The sequence below is a fragment of the Panthera pardus genome, unplaced genomic scaffold, assembly GCF_024362965.1.
Source record: "Panthera pardus isolate Hobbes unplaced genomic scaffold, ASM2436296v1 HiC_scaffold_22, whole genome shotgun sequence".
Classification (NCBI taxonomy): Eukaryota; Metazoa; Chordata; class Mammalia; order Carnivora; family Felidae; genus Panthera; species Panthera pardus.
In genome coordinates this window covers 4,296,855-4,316,923 of record NW_026526788.1, presented here as the reverse complement: position 1 = coordinate 4,316,923, position 20,069 = coordinate 4,296,855, and the positions used below count along the sequence as shown (strand labels likewise).

Here is a 20,069-nt window from a genome sequence, read left to right as displayed (position 1 = left end):
GCTTCTAGAACATTCAGATGGGAAGTCTACCTCAAACAAATTCCATTTCCTGAAGCACAATTACCTGGCTGGTCCACAAATAACGAAGCCAACGGCATGGTTTTCTGATTCTTTAGTAAGAGAGTTGACCAAGGACTGTTGCCGTCTGAGAGAGGTCTTATTCTAAAGGAGAATGTAACAGAAACAAAATTAGGTTTTGATAGATATACGCTGACAAAATTTTTAAGTAGGAAACAGCACATTTGTAGTGTTTTGAAGGGCTAACAACGTACGAATAAAACCTTGAAATGAGACACAAAGTACATCGGAAATTTTTTTTTAACTGCATAACTATACAGTAACTAATTTAGTAGGATAAACTCATCCAGGAAATTAAATTAGTATTGGGTAGCTCTGTATTTTTCCAACTGCTTTTTGAAAGTGAAGTCTGGCCAAAGTGGTGTTACAAAAGGCACTGTATCTGTCACGCTAAATGCTGAAGTACTCCCTCCCCTCGCCCCCACCACGATATCACACACATACCTTTCTTTGCACTCAGTTCTTTCTTTCATTTGAATTGAATTTGGTCCCCAGGTACAACCTTTTTTCTTGAAACTCCTTTTCACATCTTCAAACTCTTCTTGTCGACAGACAGTATTCCTTCCCCAAGTTTTGTTGCTTTCATCCGAAGTCACTAGGCAGAGAGCATCACTCGTTTACCAATTAAAAAAAACTTAAGCCAATCAAACCAGTTGTACAGCTACCTTATGCAAAGCATGTTGGCAGTGGAGAAACATGAAAATGATAAAAATTATTTCTTTCAGCCCATTGACAGCAAACTTCCTTCTCTTACCATAAAATTAGGGGGAAAAAAAGTGAAATGAGTTAAAGAAAAGACAGGCTGAACTTAAGGAAAGAAAGTATATATTTTTAAATTGCAATTTAATCCCATTTTCATAAGTCATTGCTGCTTTACTCCGGCCATCACGACAGCTTGGCTACAGTTGCCTTTTAAACCTCAGACTGACCACACTCAGATACCACCTCACGCCAGTCAGAGTGGCCAAAATGAAGAAATCAGGAGACTATAGATGCTGGAGAGGATGTGGAGAAACAGGAACCCTCTTGCACTGTTGGTGGGAATGCAAATTGGTGCAGCCACTCTGGAAAGCAGTGTGGAGGTTCCTCAGAAAATCAAAAATAGACCTACCCTAGGACCCAGCAATAGCACTGCTAGGAATTTACCCAAGGGATACAGGAGTACTGATGCATAGGGGCACTTGTACCCCAATGTTTATAGCAGCACTCTCAACAATAGCCAAATTATGGAAAGAGCCTAAATGTCCATCAACTGATGAATGGATAAAGAAATTGTGGTTTATATACACAATGGAATACTACGTGGCAATGAGAAAGAATGAAATATGGCCTTTTGTAGCAACGTGGATGGAACTGGAGAGTGTGATGCTAAGTGAAATAAGCCATACAGAGAAAGACAGATACCATATGGTTTCACTCTTAGGTGGATCCTGAGAAACGTAACAGAAACCCATGGGGGAGGGGAAGGAAAAAAAAAAAAAAAGAGGTTAGAGTGGGAGAGACCCAAAGCATAAGAGACTCTTAAAAACTGAGAACAAACTGAGGGTTGATGGGGGGTGGGAGGGAGGGCAGGGTGGGTGATGGGTATTGAGGAGGGCACCTTTTGGGATGAGCACTGGGATGCTCCATCAACAGTATGGAAACCAATTTGACAGTAAATTTCATATATTAAAATAAATAAATAAATAAATAAACCTCAGACTGGTTTTTAAATTAAAAAAAAAATTTTTTTAATGTTTATTCATTTTTGAGGGAGAGACAGAGCATGAGCAGGGGAGGGGCAGAGAGAGGGAGAGAGAGAATCTGAAACAGGCTCCAGGCTCTGAGCTGTCACAGCACAGAGCCTGATGTGGGGCTGGAACTCCCGAACCACGAGATCATGACCTAAGCCGAAGTTGGACGCTTAACCGACTGAACCACACAGGCACCCCAAAATCTCAGATTGTTTAACAGTTGCCCCGTCTTGCTTTTTTTCATGGCCTCACAGGGAGGTCCGTGGCCACATTTAATATCCACATTTTGCTGACACACTTCCATGCTATCCCTCTAGCCTTGAAGTGCACTTGCAACTGACTTGGAAACCACTGGGGGAAATGGTTGCTGTGACTGCACACTTGGGAAAACAATTCTGTAAGTAGACGTTTGAAAGCACAAAAGACGTTTTAAAGCATTAGGACCTGTCTACAGAGTGGAATACTCTACGACCATAAAAAAAAAAAAGATGAGGTTCAGGGGCACCTGGGTGGCTCAGTTGGCTGAGCTTTGAACCCTTGATTTTGGCTCAGGTCATGATCCCAGGTTCGTGGGGTCAAACCCCATGTTGGGCTCTGGGATGAGCTTGAAGCCTGCTTAAGATTCTCTCTCTCTCCTCTTCTGCCCCTCTCCCCTACTTGCACTCTCTCTGTGTAAAAAAATGAGGTTCAGATAAAATTAATTATAATGTCTGTATTAAATATATAGAACCTATTACATTTTTTTATTTTTATTTTTTTAATTTTTTTTACATTTATTTATTTGTGAGAGAGAGAGAGACAGCATGAGCAGGGGAGGGGCAGAGAGAGAGGGAGAGACAGAATCAGAAGCAGGGTCCAGGCTCCAAGCTGTCAGCACAGAGCCTGACACAGGGCTCGAACTCATGAACCATGAGATTGTGACCTGAGCTGAAGTCGGATGCTTAACTGACTGAGCCACCCAGGCGCCCCTGAACCGATTTTATTAAAAAGTATTTATGCATATGTGCATATAAACACACATTATACAGAGAAGTTAATAAACATAGGTATCAAACTTTCATTTTATGCTCTCTATAAATATCTAGGTATATAAATATACAAATATATAGGTAGGTAGGTGTGTGTGTGTGTGTGTGTATATATATATATATATATATATATATATATATATATATATATATATATGATTTTTTAAGTAGGCTTCATGGGCAGCATAGAACCCAACATGGGGCTTGAACTCACAATCCTGAGATGAAGACCTGGGCTGAGATCAAGAATCAGACACTTAACTAAGTGCCTCTAGATATCAAACTTTTATTGAAGTGTTTACCTTTGAGGGAGATGACTGCTTATGGAAAGAGGGAAATTTAAGTTTTTGAGAATCATTTTTTTTTAAATTGGCAGCATTATGGGAGATGTTTGATTTGTTTTGTGTGTTTCAATATTTTCCACATTTAAAAATTTACGTATCTATGCATACAGAGGTGTTTGTGTGTATGTGTGTATGTGGCAATGTTGAACAAGTTGTTCACTCTTCTCATGAAGGGTCTCCCAGCAAAGTCTGAGGAGTGGGGGGGGCGCTCCTGCCGGCCACAAGAGCAGCCAGGTGGAGCAGGACTGTGGTTACCAGATTGCTACCCGGGACTCGCTGTCACCTGTACAGTTCCCCAGCCTGTGGCCCCAGCATTAGCAACAACCTTAAGGCTTAAGTTCCCTCATCTTCCTCCTCCTTGTCTTGATTTGCTCTTCTGTTGTCTCTTCTGTTTCGACATTAACTGAACATTTACTGTCCTAAGAGGCTGGAAAGGGTATGGTGAAGAGTCCATGCTCTTGGAGACTGAATTCAGTGGCACAGCTTCATGGCCATTGAGTTAGGTCAAGTTTCATAAGCATCCTGTGCCTCACTGGGGGAATCACAATAGTGTCTACTTAACGAGGCTGCTTTGAGAATTCAATGGGTTTACACACAGAGACAGCTCAGAATGGTGCTGGGCACAGCAAGTGCCCAGTAGAGGTTAACTGTTAATACAGTCGTGCTAGGTGCTGGGTCCCAGGGTCTCTGCCCGTACGGAGTTTATGGTATGCTATTTCTGCCTCAATAACCCCTCATAGACTAGCCAATCCTAGATTCAGCTAGCAGAACTTTCTTGGTTTTTGTTAAGCGGATTGGTAAGTAGGACATGGTGGAATGAGGGAGGGTTAATGACATTTTCCACTTGTATCAACCATCTCTTTGGAAAAATAGTGCACTAATTTTACTATTATTATATTCAGTTACGGAAAAACATGCCAAGGATGTACAATGGCAGCAGATTACTGGGACACAGGAAGCTATGTGGTGGACTGTTCCATCATTTGATTCTATTTGACAACACGGAAAAGATGTGTTTTACTCTTGCTTTAAGATATACCCCGAAACTTACATTTGCAGAGGATTAGTGAATTTTCTCCCTTATTCCCAGAGAGAAGTGTGTCTGACATAGGGTATCGTGTAACAATACCAGTCGTTAGAGTAAGCCAGAGGAAGTTACAGTAAGAAAATATTTTCTGCAAATATTAGATGGTGTTCTCTTTAGCAGAAAGGGATTCACTGCATGATGGTGACATACTCATGGTTTTATCCAAAGTCAAATTTACATAGTGTATTTTTATTTGGGTATTTACTTTGGTAGTCTTTACACAGTTTGGGGGTAATCTCTTTTATGTTCAGTTTCAGTGAAATGATTCTCATCTCCCTCAATACCTATAATTATTCTTCCCTTCAGTTTCAGAAGTTTTGGGCTTTTCTTCTTACAATGCTTTCACAACACATTTTTCTCAGGTTTACTCACATTTCCCCATCTCTGGTCCAGAGGAAACGTGCCAGATGACATCTCTAACTCACAGTGAAAGGAAGCCCATTCCTCTGAATCAGGTGGGCAGATCGACATACTTGATCCACCCAAAGGGAAAATCCTCGCAATGAATAATTGCTAATGCTATAAAAGGCAGACCACAGTGAGAGGCTCGAAGGCCACAAAGAGCTTCAGAGTAAGAATAATAATAAAAATAATGATCAAAACAACTGCCAGTACACACAGAGCTCTTACCACGTGTATACACTTGACCTTTTTAAACAACTATCGTCCCCAGTTTACAGAAAAAGAATCTGAAGCACGATGAGGTTAAGAAACTTGTCCAAAACCACAGTGGAGTAGAGCCAGAGTTGGGATTCAGTGCCATCCTGGGCACTAACCAGATTATTATATTATTAAAAAAAGAATATCCTAAATAAACAACCTAACTCTACACCCTAAGGAACTAGAAAAACAAAACAAAACAAAACAAACAAAAAAACCAGTGATCCAAAAGTTAGTAGAAGAAAGGAAATAATGAAGATTAGAGCAGAAATAAATGAAATAGAGAACAACAACAACAAAAACACAATGGAAAAGATGAACCACACTAAGAGTTGGTTCTTTGAAAAGATAAATAAAATGAACACAACCTTAGCTAAACTAACCAAGAGAAAAAGAGAAAGAACCCAAACCAACAAAGTTATAAATGAAAAAGGAGACATTAAAACTGATACCGCAGAAATTCTAAGGATCATAAGAGGTACCAGGAAGAACTATGTGTCAACAAAATGGACAACCTAGAAGAAATGGAAAAATTCTTAAAAAAAATTTTTTTTAATATTTATTTATTTTTGTGAGAAAGAGACAGAGCATGATCAGGGGAGGGGCAGAGAGTGAGGGAGACACAGAATCCAAAGCAGGTTCCAGGCTCTGAGCTGTCAGCACAGAGCTCGATGCGGGGCTCGAACTCACAGACTGTGAGATCATGACCTGAGCTGAAGTCGAACACTTAACCGACTGAGCCACCCAAGCCCAAGAGATGGAAAAATTCTTAAACTTACAACTTGCCAAGACTGAATCAGGAAGAAATAAATATCTGAATAGACCAATTATTAGCAAAGAGACTGAATTAATCATCAAAAATATCCCAAAGAAGAAAAGCCCAGGACCAGATGGCTTCACTTGTGAATTTTACCAAACCATTAAGGAAAATTAACACCAGTCGTTCTCAAATTCTTCCAAAAAATCAAAGAGAATGGATCACTTCCAAACTCATTTTATTAGGCAATCTTTACTCTGATACCAAAACCAGAAAAGGACATTACTAGAAAAGAAAATTATGTGCCAATATCCCTGATCAATATAGACACATAAGTTCTTAATAAAATACCAGCAAACAAAATTCAGCAGCACATCATGATCAAGTGGGATTTATCCTTGGGATGCAAGGATAGTTCAACATACGCAAATCAATCAATGTGATACATCACATTAATAGAATGAAAGAAAAGAATCATATAGTCATCCCAATAGACACTGAAAAAGCATTTGACAAAATTCAATATCCATTCATGCCAAAAAGTCTTAACAAATTAGGAATAGAAGGAATGTATCTCAACACAACAAAGACCATGTATGATGAGCCTACCCTTAACATCATACTATATGATGAAAGGTTTAAAGCTTTTCCTCTAAGATCAGGAACAAGGTGCCCACTATCACCACTCCTATTCAACATAGTGGTGGAGTCCTAGCTAGAGTAATAGGCAAGAAAAAGAAATAAAAGGTATAAAAATTGGAAAGGAAGAAGTAAAATTCTATTTGCAGATGAGATGAAATTATATATAGAAAATCCTACAGATTGAAAGAAAACACCTGTTAGACCTGATTAATGAATTCAGTAAAGTTTCAAGATACAAAATTAACATACAAAAACCAGTAGAGTTTCTATACACTAACAACACGTTTTCTGAAAAGGAAATATAGAAATCCCATTTACAATGGCATAAAAAACTATAAAATACTTACGAATAAAACTAACAAAGGAGGTGAAAGATCTCTATTCTGAAAACTATAAGATATTGATGAAAGAAATCAGAGAAGACACAAATGAATGGAAATATCCTGTGTTGATGGATTGTAAGAACTAATATTGTTAAAATAGCAATACTACCAAAAGCCACCTATGGATTCAATGCAATCCTATCAAGATTCCGATGGCCTTTTTTACAGAAGTAGAAAAACCCCTCCTAAAATGTATATGGAATCACAAAAGACCTAAATAGCCAAAGAAATCCTGAGAAAGCAGGAGGTACCACATTCCCTGATTTCACGCTATGCTATTAAGTTATAGTCATGAAAACAATATGGTACTGGCATAAAAACAGACAAATAGACCAACAGAATAGAGCCCAGAAATAAACCAAACTACATATTGTCAACTAATACTTGAGAAGGGAGCCAAGAATACTCAATGGAGAAAAGACTCTTCAATAGATGGTTCTGGGATAATTGGATATTCACCTGCAAAAATATAAAGCTGAAACCATATCTTATACCATTCATAAAAATTAACTCAAAGTAGATTAAAGAGTTAAATATGAGACCTGAAACCATGCAACCCCTAGAAGAAAATATAAGAATAAAGCTTCTTGACATGGGTCTTAGTAATGATTTTTTGGCTATGACACCATAGGCACAAGCAACAAAACATAATCAAATTAAAAAATGTCTGCACAGCAAAAGAAACCATAAACAACCTAGTGGAAAGACAACTTACGGAATAGGAAAACAAATTTGCAAACCATACATCTGAGAAGGGGCTAGTCATCAAAGTATATTAACAAACCCATAAAACTCAATAGCAAAAAATCAAGTAACCAGATTTAAAAAATCGGCAAATGTCTTAAACAGACATTTTCCAAAGAAGACATATGAATGGCCAACAGGCACATGAAATGATGCTCAACGTTACCAATCGTTAGGGAAATGCAAATCAAAACCACAATGAGATATCGCCTCACACCTTTTAGAATGGCCACCCTTAAAAAGACATGAGAGAACAAAGACTGGCAGGGATGTGGACTGCTGGTAGGGCTGCAAATTGGTGCAGCCACTGTGGAAAACAGTATGGAGGTTCCTCAAAATATTAAAAATAGAATCGCCATTTTATCCAGTAATCCCACTTATGGGAATTTATCCAAAGGAAATGAAAACACTGAAAAGATACCTGCACCCCGATGTTCATAGCAGCATTATTTACAACAGCCTAAACATGGAAACAACCCAAGGGCCCATCGACAGATGAATGGATAAAGAAGACGCGGTGTGTATATACAATGGAAGGTTACTCAGCCACAGAAAAGGAGATCTTGCCATTTGCAACAACATGGATGGACCTAGAAATACTATCTGATCTCACTTATATGTGGAATCTAAAAAAAAAAAAAAAATCATAGAAAAAGAGATCAGACTTGTAACCAGAGGTGGAGGGTGGAGGAAGGGGGGAATTGGAGGCAGGTGGTCAAAAGGCATAAACTTTGAATTAAAAGATAAATAAGTACTAAGGAGGTAATGTGCATGATGACTATAGCTACCATTGCCATATGATGTAAAGAAAAGCTGTTAAGAGAGTCAATCCTAATAGTTCTCATCACGAGGAGAAACATTTTTTACCTTTTTTAGTCTTTCTTTTCTTTTTATTGTTACCTATCGGAGAAGAAAGATGTGCAGGAAACCTATTGAGGTAATCAGTTCGCAATATATGGAAGTCAAACCACCATGCTGTATGCCTTAAACTTATACAGTGATGTGTGTCAATTATTCCTCAATAAAACTGGAAAAAAAATAGAACTATCATATGATCCAGCAATTGCACTTCTGGGTATTTAGCTGAAGAAAACAAAAATACTAACTTGAAAATACACATGTGCCCCTATGTTCATGGCGGCATTATTTACAATAGCCAGGACGTGAAAACAACCTAAGTGTCCATCAACAGACGAATGGATAAGGAAGATGAGGTATATCTATCCAGGGGGATATTATTCAGCCAGAAAAAAGAATGAAATCTTGCCATTTGCAATAACATGGATGGGTCATGAGGGCGTTGTGCTAAGGGAGATAAGTTAGACAGATAAATACTGTATGATCTTATTTATATGTGGAATCAAATTAAAAAAAGAAAAAAGAACTCATAAATACAAAGAACAGATTGGTGGTTGCCAGAGGCAGGGGGTGGATGAAATGGGTAAAGGGGGTCACAAGGCACAAACTTGCAGGTACAAAATAAGTAAGTCCTGGGGGTGTCATGTAGAGCATGGGCACTATAGTTAATAAGGTATTACATTATTTGAAAGTTGCCAAGAGAGTCGATTTTAAGAGTTCTCATCATATGAAAAATAAAAATAAATTTTGTAACTATGTATGGTGACCGATGTTAGCCAGATTTATCGTGGTGATCATTTTGCAAAACATGTGACCCTTCAAATGGGTTTGAACTGTGTAGGTCTACTCACATGCTGATTTTTTTTTTTTTAATACAGTACAGTCTGGTATATGTATGATTTTCTTTTTTTTTTTTTTTTTTTTCTTAATTTTTTTTTCAAATATTTTTGGGACAGAGAGAGACAGAGCATGAATGGGGGAGGGGCAGAGAGAGAGGGAGACACAGAATCGGAAACAGGCTCCAGGCTCCGAGCCATCAGCCCAGAGCCTGACGCGGGGCTCGAACTCACGGACCGCGAGATCGTGACCTGGCTGAAGTCGGACGCTTAACCAACTGCGCCACCCAGGCGCCTGATTTTCTTAATAATATTTTTCTGTAGCTTACTTTATTATAAGAATACCATATATGATACATGTAACATGCAAAATATTTGTTCATTGACTCTTGATGTGATCAGTAAGACTTCTAGTCAACAGTAGACTATTATCCGTTAAGTTTCTGGGGAGCCAAAAGTTATATGTGGATTTTCAACTGCACTGTGTGGTGGATGGGTGTTCAGTGGCCCTAACCCTCATGTTGTTTAAGGAGCAACTGTATATACAAATATTGAATACTTACGTCGTATACCTGGAACTAATATAATGTTACGTATCAGTTACATCTCAATTCAAAAAAGAAAAAGAAAATTAGACTAAGAAATGTCAGACCAAATTTCGTTTTCTGAATGGTTGTGACATCTATGAATGTCACGTGTTCGTTACAAGGACCTTTAATACACCTCGGGCTGGATGGAATCCAAGTCGGTTCACGACGGAAATCCCCCCAGGAGCCCCTGGGCTGGGGGAGAAAGCTTACGCTGTATCGCCCGAAGCCGAGGAATCACCGTGGGGCTACTAGGCGGACTGGAACCATTGCTGTTCAAGCTCCTCCGTTTGTCCAAGTTGGGAGAGGCCTGCACGGTGATTTTATGCTGGAAATCTGTTGGACATGGAAACAAGGAAGAATTAAGGTTTCGTAGTTTTTAAGTTCCATTCATGGCCACTTTCATCAGCACAAAGCAACAAAAGCAAAAACTGCCCAAGGGTAAGAAGGCAGGTATCTGGCTCTGTTGCTTGGTTTCCTTCTTCTCTTCCATTCAGGGTTCAAGTCAATAAATGACTCAGAGCCTATGATACGTTAGGTAGGGTCAGACACATGCAGAATGAGACACTGAGTACTTGCAGAATCGAACCATCTTCTGGGAAGAGTTACCTTTGTGTAGCCTGATATGGTTATAAACAAAATTAGAAGAGGAGACTCCTTGGACTTAAATGAGCCTTGGTTCTGTCACTAGCAAACTCTGGACCTCAGACCAGTCTGGACCTCAGACCTCTCTGAACTGGTCTCCTCAACTGTTAGACAGAAACAACCAACATTGCACAGATTGCTGTGGTGATTAAAACAGAAAATGCAGTTAATGCTAAGGCAGCGGGGGGGGGGGCTGGTTTCAGGACAAAACACTCCCCCCAATACTCCCCCTTAACCTATCACATTTCTTCACGACTGTCCACTCTTCATCAAATCTAGCATAAAAATACTCTGCTCTGTTTTTATGGGGTCTTCATTTCCTTAGGGGTCTTCATTTCCTTGTATAAAATGTACGTTAAATAATTGCTTTGCTTTTTTTCCCCCTGTTAATCTGTCCTTGACAGTCTGATTTTCAGACCCAGACAGGGACCCTAAGAGGGTCAAGGAAAACTCCCCAACTCTGTATCAGTTAAAAGCATTTTGTGGTCAACATACCCTACAAATCACAGTTAATCTGACCCAACCTTAATATGGGCAGCTGCCACGGAAGAGTATGTTGACAATATGGGAATATACAGAAGGGGTAATGTGACCAGAGGGAAGTGGAGGGAGTCTGGGAAAACTCTGTCAACTGTAAGAAAGTTATCAAAACCTTAGACCCAGGTAAAGGAAATTATTGGGTGTTCTTTCAGAGTGCACGGCTGAGCTTAACCTTTGACTTTCTCTTGACAGGGCTAATTTTTACAACTCTGTCAGGGCAGAGGTTAACTTGTAGATTCTATCTGGTGGCAATACCAACAATTTCTGTCTGGTGTGAAAGACAATCCCCAAGGTTCTGGTTACTGCCATCCTGGGCACTAACCAGATTTGTATTTAACCTAGCAATCTAACCCTAACGTCCCCTTATTAAATTGTCCGTACATACTTAGCTCCTCAAATTCTCAATGAAACCAATTGTAACTGGTTCTCTGGTTATTAACGAGTTGAATAAAAATCTTGGACACGTGTCCATTTCACATTTGAAAGAGAGCTATAATTTTCCTTTCTGAAAACTATACGCTTTATTTAAAAAAAAATTTTTTTAATGTGTATTTTTGAGAGAGAGAGAGAGAGAGAGTGCAGGGGAGGGACAGAGAGAGAGGGAGATACAGAATCCGAAGCAGGCTCCAGGCTCTGAGCTGTCAGCACAGAGCTGCACGCGGGGCTCGAACTCACGAGCCGTGAGATCATGACCCGAGCCCAAGTCGGATGCTTAACCAACTGAGCCATCCAGGCGCCCCTATACTTTCTGCTTTAAAGAACTTTAAAGAACCACCCAGTGTTTGGAATGAGGGGAAGCTGGAATTTGGTAGCCCAGACATCCATCCAATCATTCATGTTAGACGCCTGCAAATTTTTAATACCGTCTCCTCCCCCACCCTCCATATCCAATTAAACACAAAATAGCTTGTAAATTTGGGGTTACAGATTCATGTCAGAGCTATCGTTGAGAAATTTATATTCTTGCTTCTGGAAGCAGCCAACTCCACATCAGAATCCCAGCTTACCACTTCCCAGCCACGTGGATTTTCGGGAGGTGACTTAACCTCCTGGGGTCTCGATGTCTCCATATACAAAACTGGATAATAAATAATGATTCCTACTTTGTAGGACAGCTATGAGAAATTAAGTACAAAGAAGTTCAGAAAATATTTAGCTCGGGGCTCCTGGCATAATACCTGTTCAGTAGATACAGGTTAGTGATTCGTTTTGTTCTCTCCGTCTCTACGGCATCCATCATTCCACGCCGAACCTGCCACATTTTCTCTTGATCTTCCTGCACCTCTCCCCTGGGCCCCTCTCATCTAGCTCACAGCAGTCAGATGCATTTTAAAAACGTATGCCAGACCATGCCATTCCTTTGCTGAAAACCCTTCAAAGGCTTTGCTTTTTTTTTTTTTTTGAGAGAGAGAGGGAGAGAGAGAGAGAGAGCGAGCATGAGCAGGAAGAAGGGCAGAGAGAGAGGGGGAGTCACAGAATCCAAAGCAGGCCCTGCACTGTCAGCACAGAGCCTGATGCCAGGCTCAAACTCACCAGCCATGAGATAATGACCTGAGATGGAGTCAGTGCTTAAGGGGCTGAGCCGCCCAGACGCCCTTAAGTTACTTAAGTTCTTAAGTTACAGAGATCAAAATGCTAACACACTCGGGGTTCTTCGTGCCTCTAGCCTCATCCTGCCCTGTTCTCCCGTCACTTGCTATGGTTTGAACCAGGGGTCGGCAAACTTTTTCTGTAAAGTGTCACATAGGAAATGCATGGCCTCTGTCACAATTACTCACATCTGCTAATTTAGCAAGAAATCAATCATACAATAGACATAAATGTGTTCCAATACAACTTTCTTATGGAAATGGTAATTTAAATTTCATGTAATGTTCACGTACCATGAAATATTGTTCTTCTTATTCTTTTCAAGTATTTAAAAGTGCATGAGCCACTCTTAGCTCGTGGGCTGCACAGAACAGGTGTGGTAGGGTAGATTTGGCCCACAGTGTGCAGTTTGCTGAGCCCGGGACAAACCACACGGGTCTTTCTCAGTTCCTGGCAGGAACCAAGCCTTGTTTGCATGTGCTCTCTTCCTTCTCCCTCTGTATTCAGTCAAGTCTTATTTCAAGTCTCAATTTAAAATTTTTGCCAGGGCACCTGCGTGGCTCAGTCGGTTAAGTATCTGACTTCAGCTCAGGTCATGATCTCGTGGTTGGTGAGTTCGAGCCCTGTGTTGGGCTCTGTGCTGACAGCTCAGAGCCTAGAGCCTGCTTCAGATTCTGTGTCTCCCTCTCTCTCTGCGCCTCCCCCACTCACGAAAGTGGAGAGGGAGAGCTGTCAGACACGCTCTGTCTTTCTCAAAAATAAACATTAAAAAAAATAAAAATTTTTGTGAATCCTTTTATTTTATTTTCATTTTTTTTTAGAGAGAGAGAGAGAGAGAGAACACCTGGAGCAGAAGAGGGCCAGAGAGAGAGGAAGAGAGAGAACCTCAAGCAGGCTCCATACGAGGGGCTCGATCTCACAACCCTGGGATTGTGACCTGAGGCGAAATTAAGAGCTGGACATTTAACCAACTGACCCACCCAGGTGCCCCCAAATCTCAACTTAAATGTTACTTCTTTAGGACAACTCTCTTGATCTTCGTAAAGCAGGTGACACCTTTCCACTACTCACTGTCATATGACTTTTCCCTCATAGCAGTTAATAATTTTATCAAGTAAATAAGTATTTAATTATTAGCTTAAGGTTCGCTCCCCTCCCAATACAGTGTCAGCTCTACGCTGGCAGGGGCCATATAGACTCCATCACAGTACGACCCCAGCGCAGGCTGGCGAAATGCCTCGCCCATGAAAGATACTCAGTAAATCTCTGCTGAATCAATATTTTATCTGTTTACGTTTTTAAGTAATGTAAGGGCAGAGATCATGTTTATTTTTTCGCAATCCCTATTACTTGATCACGGTAAATCCTCAAGTATTTGTTGAAGGCGAAAATGGTGTAAGGTCTTACGACAGAATCCGACTGGTGCTCACTTACAGTCAATTGCTGAAAAATACACAGCCGGATGTAGGGTGGTTTGGAAGACAAAACAAGTGGAAACGAAGTAGCAGATGGGAGGCTTCCTCCATCTACCAAGATCTGACCGGGCAGAGAGCAGTCTGAACAAAGATCGGATGTGAGAGAACAGTTCAGCAGGTGATTGGACTGATTGGTGGGGGGGGGGGGGGGGGGGGGGGGGAAGGTTAAGAGTAACAGTCTTACCCGTAGGTATGAAAGAGTTTATTTTAGATTGAAGTGCTTTATAAAGGTTCAGCTAGCCCCATGATTTGTCATAACACTGGAAGCAAATTCCCCATGAGTTCTGCGGAAGGAGGAGCCACCAGCCCAGAGTAGAGCAGAAGGCGGCTGTGTTCTTGTAGCCCTCAGAACTAGAACCCGGAACCAGACCACAGCATGGAAACGATAAACCAGGTAGAACAAGGGATGGCCGGGTGACCAGCAGAGAACATATGTAAGGCCAAGGAGGAGTAGCACAAGTACCAAACTGGATTTTAACAATACCTAAGATTCAGAGTGCTTGTGACCTCCTGGAAAAGTCTAAATAATTTCTCTATCACAAAAAAAGGACTCTAAGTTTAAAAAAATTTTTTTTAATGTTTATTCATTTTTGAAAGAGAGAGAGAGAGAGAGAGAGAGAAAGCAAGCGGGGAGGGGCAGAGAGAGAGGGAGACACAGAAGCCAAAGCAGGCTCCAGGCTCTGAGCGGTCAGCACAGAGCCTGACGCAGGGCTCGAACCCACGAAACAGGAGATCATGACCAGAGCCGAAGTTGGATGCTTAACCGACTGAGCCACCCAGGCGCCCCTGGACTCTTTATGTCTTAAACATAAAGAAAATATTCTTTTTGTTTGTTTGTTTGTTTGAGAGAGAGGGGTGGAGAGAGGAGAGAGAATGAGAGAGAGAGAGAGAAAGAGAGAGAGAGAGACCGCACGCATTGGGAGGGGCAGAGGGTGGGAGAGAACCCAAGCAGGCTCCACATTCAGCATGGAGCCCCACTCTGGGCTCGATCTCACTATGGTGAGATCACAACCTGAGCCAAAATCAAAAGTCGGACATTCAACTGACTCAGCTACTCAAGGGCCCCCCAAATATTATTATAAATACCCTTGTCCCTGTGAGTTGAGGAAAGGTTGACTTTGTCCCAGTTCTACATTTAGGAAAACTGGCTGATGTTCAGTTTTTCATCCTACTTGAGAGAATAATTTTCTCATGGCAGATTCTCCATGAGGTCCCCAGACTTTCGCATAAAACTATACTTGTGTTTTTATTGGCAATATTGATGTTTCATGACAGTATCAGTGGGAATAATCATTTGACCCTGCAAATAGTAGCATTTGCGCGCACACACACACACACACACACACACACTCACATGTGCACATGTGAAGGAAGATGACTGTGGCTGGCTTTTGGCATTTCCGAAGTGGTTAAAATCAGGATCCCACTACTTTTGAAAGATACCAAATTTGAAGGCTTCAAACCTTCTTTGCCTTATTTTATAGGTTCTAAACATACAACTTTGGCCTGAGATAAACATAAGGCAGAGCACGTGGTACAAAGTGGTCACCATAGAAATACATCTACCGTGATCATTCTGAGATTCCAACAAGTTCCAAGAATTCACAAAGTACAATTTATACTTTATGTAGATGATATCGTCTACACTTTTGTAGATTATATCGTCTCATTTTATAAGCATCCACCCTTGTTTGGGGACTGCCCATAAAGGACTGCCAGCGGAAGGATTACGTTGGAGTTTTCTAGTGGTTAAGTCATCACAGCTATAAATAGTCATAAGATTAAAAGTTATCCTCTGTGATTCTGAAGGACAAAATTACGATGAGCTAATTTTTCACATTTAATAACAAGTTTTTGGAAGAGGGAGAGGCACAAATATTAAAGGTCAGTTTGTAGGAGTCTCCAATATGCTTCTGAGAAAATTTTTAAGCTAGTCACACATAGGGAAAATTTCCTGCAAAAGGGGTTCAAGCGATTTGTACGCTGAAAAGAAACTACCACCGCCATTCGAGCTGCTGTCTAGCAGATGTTTCTTCCTTAATAGTGTACCGCTAAACAGTACTAACATTTGGTAACTCAAAGAATTTTCTAGAAGGCAATAAGTTCATTGGAGGTGCAAATAATTGCTTTCTCTTCTATACTAAGCAAAATTCCTGGAGGAAATAAGTCACTATTGTTACAGTTATTTTTCTCTTTGGATATGTATCCTACTTTGGGACACTATGCAAGTAAATTGTGTGTGTGTGTGTACCTGTGTATATGTGTGTGTGTGGTGGTGGGGGGAAGTTGGGGGAATCTAAAGAGAATCAGTTTCCAGAGCAGTAACAATCTGACAACAATGTAGCAACACCTTGTGGCCAGAAGAGGTAAACCCCATGCTAAATTAAAGAAACAATTTCATTCTTTGAAAATGGATTAGGACTATAGCAGATTTTGGGGGTATGTTTTAATGGGAAATCTTTTATTGAATGCTGTAAGGCAAATAAATGTAGAACAAATTCTCAGAAAGAGAGAATGTAATCCAGGAACAATATAAATCTAGCAAAAATAATCGAATTCATATTTGGTCTGCTACAAGTGAAGACAAGATATTGCGGAAACACGATTTGAGAAGAAAAGCAGGAGTGAAAGTGACCTCAGGAATCCTGAGACGTTTGCTTTCATCACTTTACCACTGAAGAGTAAAGAATCACTGGGACGATTTAATTTTTTTCTTCCAAGTTTATTTTCCATCAGTTTCTCATTAGCCATGCCCCTCCCAAGTCTCCCAGGGAATCGGTGAATATTAATTAGCATAACCTAGTCGCAACACAGATAGAAGGTTGATAGAGCCAAGACCTGGAGAAATTCTGAATTTTTCTATCATCTACACATGAAAGCAGAAGCCTCATCATAAATAAAACAGTTTCTTTTAAATTATGTGGGACCCACAAGACAGCACAGTCAGTGGTCCCCCAAGTTACACTTTGGCTAAAAAGCAAACATCCGAAGAGATCCTGAAAAAAGATCTTTTTTTCCTCCAGAGAGGTCAAAGGTAAAGGCAGGAAGGACCACACACAGCCTGCTCCCACTATATCAAACCAAATAATCAATAACGTATACTGTGTACTCACCATGGCCACATATCAGCGATTTTCTGACTGAGGGCATTGGCAATAATCCAAAAAGTCACATTATGTTGGGAGGCTTCCAGTAGTTTGTGATAAGTAATTTTATGAGACAATGTATACATACTCTATATAAAAGAAAAGTGTTGTTGGGGTACCCGGTGGCTCAGTCGGTTAAGCGTCTGGCTTCAGCTCAGGTCATGATCTCGCGGTTCAGGAGTTCGAGCCCCGTGTGGGGCTCTGTGCTGACAGCTCGGAGCCTGGAGCCTGCTTCAGATTCTGTGTCTCCCTCTCTCTCTGCCCCTCCCCCATTCATGCTCTGTCTCTCTCCGTCTCAAAAATAAGTAAGTGTTAAAAAAAAAAAAAATCTCATCCTTCCGTCTCTTCCCGGGCTGGAGACAACAAAGAAGCCCATCACACAGATGACATTCAAAACTCTTGCGACACACGCAGACGAGCGCATACCTGAAGGTAAGCTGATGCGATGTCCGTCTTTGAGCTTTAACCGACTCCGCCTGAACTTTCCCTTCCTCTTCTTGACGTTGGGCTTCTCCTGGTTTAACTGGAAGATCAAAATGTTGAGCTCCCGCTCCAGCACGTCGATCTCCCGCTCGGCCAGCTGCTGCTCCCGCCGCTTGAGCAGCGCCTCCTGGGACTTCTGCTGGAGGGCGGCCCGGGTCAGCTCCTCCTCGCGGGACCGCAGCTCCTGGGGCACAGAGCACGCGGTGTAAGCAAGAAGCAAGTGGGGGTGGCTCTTCCAAAGCTCAGCCCCCCACCGCCCTGGTCCTCTCGGGGCAGCAGCCTTGGCAATCAGGACTGCAGGAGCTAAGACCTCCCAGGCCCAGCACTGACTCAGACTACAAGCAATCCGCCTGCCCTCTGCGTCCTGAGTCTCAGGGTCCCCAAAAGGTGTCACCAATTTTTCGAACCCGATTTTAACACTTCTCCCTCCTCATCGCTGGCCCTCATGATCACCTGACACGGAAAGTGTTCAGTAACATAGAGCAACAGAGGACAGAGGTGATCGACCCATTTCCCAAATAAAGCCAAACGGTAAGACTTGACTGATTAAAGGAGAATCATTCTACTCATGAAAGACCACAGTTCAGATTTCTCTACCTGGGAAGAACTTCGTTGGGTTATTTAAGGATTTGCTTAGGGGTTAAAAAATCCTGGTGGAGAGATTCCAGGAACAACAAAGCTAATGGGTCAGAAGGCAGCGGAAGGCCCAAGAGAAATGAAAATGAGCATCCCTAAAATTGTAAGCCCCTGGAAAATGAATTTTTCAGGACCCCATGGATGAATGAGAAGTATCACTTCTGACACAGATCGCATGAATTAGCTCATGAAGGCCGCTCTGTCACAATTAAAGTCTAACTTCCAAAACTTGGCTTTGGTTTCAGAATTATTTAGCTTCATAGAAAGCCCATGAATTAAAGAATACAGTTAATCCTTGAAGAACACTGAGTTGGGAGCATTGACCCTCCCCACCCCCACCTTGCCATGGAAAATCCATATATAACTTTTGAGCCTTCAAAACATAACCACTAATAATAGCCTACTGTTGCTGAGAAGTCTTACCAACCACATAGTCAATTAACACATATTTTGTATGTTACATGTATTACAGAGTGTATTCTTACAATAAACGAAGCTATAGAAAAGAAAATGTTTAATAATAATGGAGAGAAGATATATTTACAGTCCTGTACTGTATTTATTGAAAAAAGCCACATATAAGTGGACCCACATAGTTTAAACCTGTGTTGTTCAAAGATTGTTCCTATTAGGAAAAAAGTACTCAATAGTAAAACCAAGAACTCTACCAAGTTTTAAAACACACTTCCACTCTTATTTCATTTCTATAAAATGTTATGTGTGTCTTTTTTTTTTTTTTTAATGTTTACTTATTTTTGAGAGAGAGACAGAGCATGAGCAGGGGAGGGGCAGAGAGAGAGAGAGGGAGACACAGAATCGGAAGCAGGCTCCAGGCTCTGAGCGGTCAGCACAGAGCCCGACGCGGGGCTCGAACTCACGAGCGATGAGATCACGGCCGGAGCCGAAGTCGGCTGCCTACCGACTGAGCCACCCAGGCGCCCCTAAAATGCTCTCTTCTTTACCAGAGACATAAATGTTCCTTTTAGTGCTGAACTTCTTTCTCTTCTTGATTACCCTGCTACTAAATCAAGCAGTCATACTGAAATCAAGGCATTTGCAAACTTTTATTTACACTGCTCCAGAAAATTTAATCTTAGACTGTCCCAACACCAGAAGCTTTGTTAGAAACTATAGATGCCATCTCAGATGCAGCTTTGAGCTAGGAGCTGTGAGAGCTCCGAGGACTGGGCAAACATATCACACTTTATATAAGCAGCCACACTTGATACAGCCCATGTCAAGAATACTGATACAGAAAAAAACAAAACAAAACAAAAAAACACTCTAAAATAGAGGCTCATGGAAGAAACCAGAGCTGAGGCATGGGATTAAAATGTCAACTCAAGTCTGCTAATCCCTTGGACTTTTTATAGAGGGGCTCAATGAATACATGGAGGCTGTCAGTACAATTATCACAGAGGAAAAACAGAAGACCCTCATTCCGTAAATAAATATAATAATATCAAGAAGAGACTGAGGAGTTCTAAAAAAAACAAAAAAAATTATTTATTCAGATCAAACAAATTCTGAATTTATTGTTAATTTGCAAAGTGGGCTGAAATTCACCTTTGAAACATTCTTAAAATTTGCTTTTTCTAAACAAAGCTCACAAAATTGCAAAAGATTTACTTAACACCGGTTGATATTCAAGTCACTTCTGCTAATATGTACCAGCTGATTCTTATTTATAAGCAGATCAGTATTTCTTCGTTACATTATGCTGGACGTAAATTACTATATACTACATGAAAGGAAAAGAAAACGAAGAAAATGCTACATATTAGAAAAAATTCTGAAATCTGTTATATAACTGATGG

At 40.9% G+C, this 20,069-nt stretch overlaps 1 protein-coding gene across 3 annotated transcripts in view; it reads right to left on the bottom strand.

Moving 5' to 3' along the window:
* Positions 1-20,069, bottom strand: part of MAP3K21 (mitogen-activated protein kinase kinase kinase 21) — a 61,512-nt gene that overhangs the window by 8,600 nt on the left and 32,843 nt on the right. For all 3 annotated transcript variants that reach the window (XR_002072335.2, XM_019418993.2, XM_019418994.2), the window contains exons 5-8: positions 17,560-17,800; positions 9,951-10,073; positions 523-673; positions 65-162 (exon numbers count right to left, since the gene is read on the bottom strand). Coding sequence is in view for 2 of the 3 variants with exons in the window: in XM_019418993.2 (XP_019274538.2) it covers positions 65-162; positions 523-673; positions 9,951-10,073; positions 17,560-17,800 (613 nt within the window). In the remaining variant the exon portion in view is untranslated. The remainder of the gene's footprint in view (positions 1-64; positions 163-522; positions 674-9,950; positions 10,074-17,559; positions 17,801-20,069) is intronic.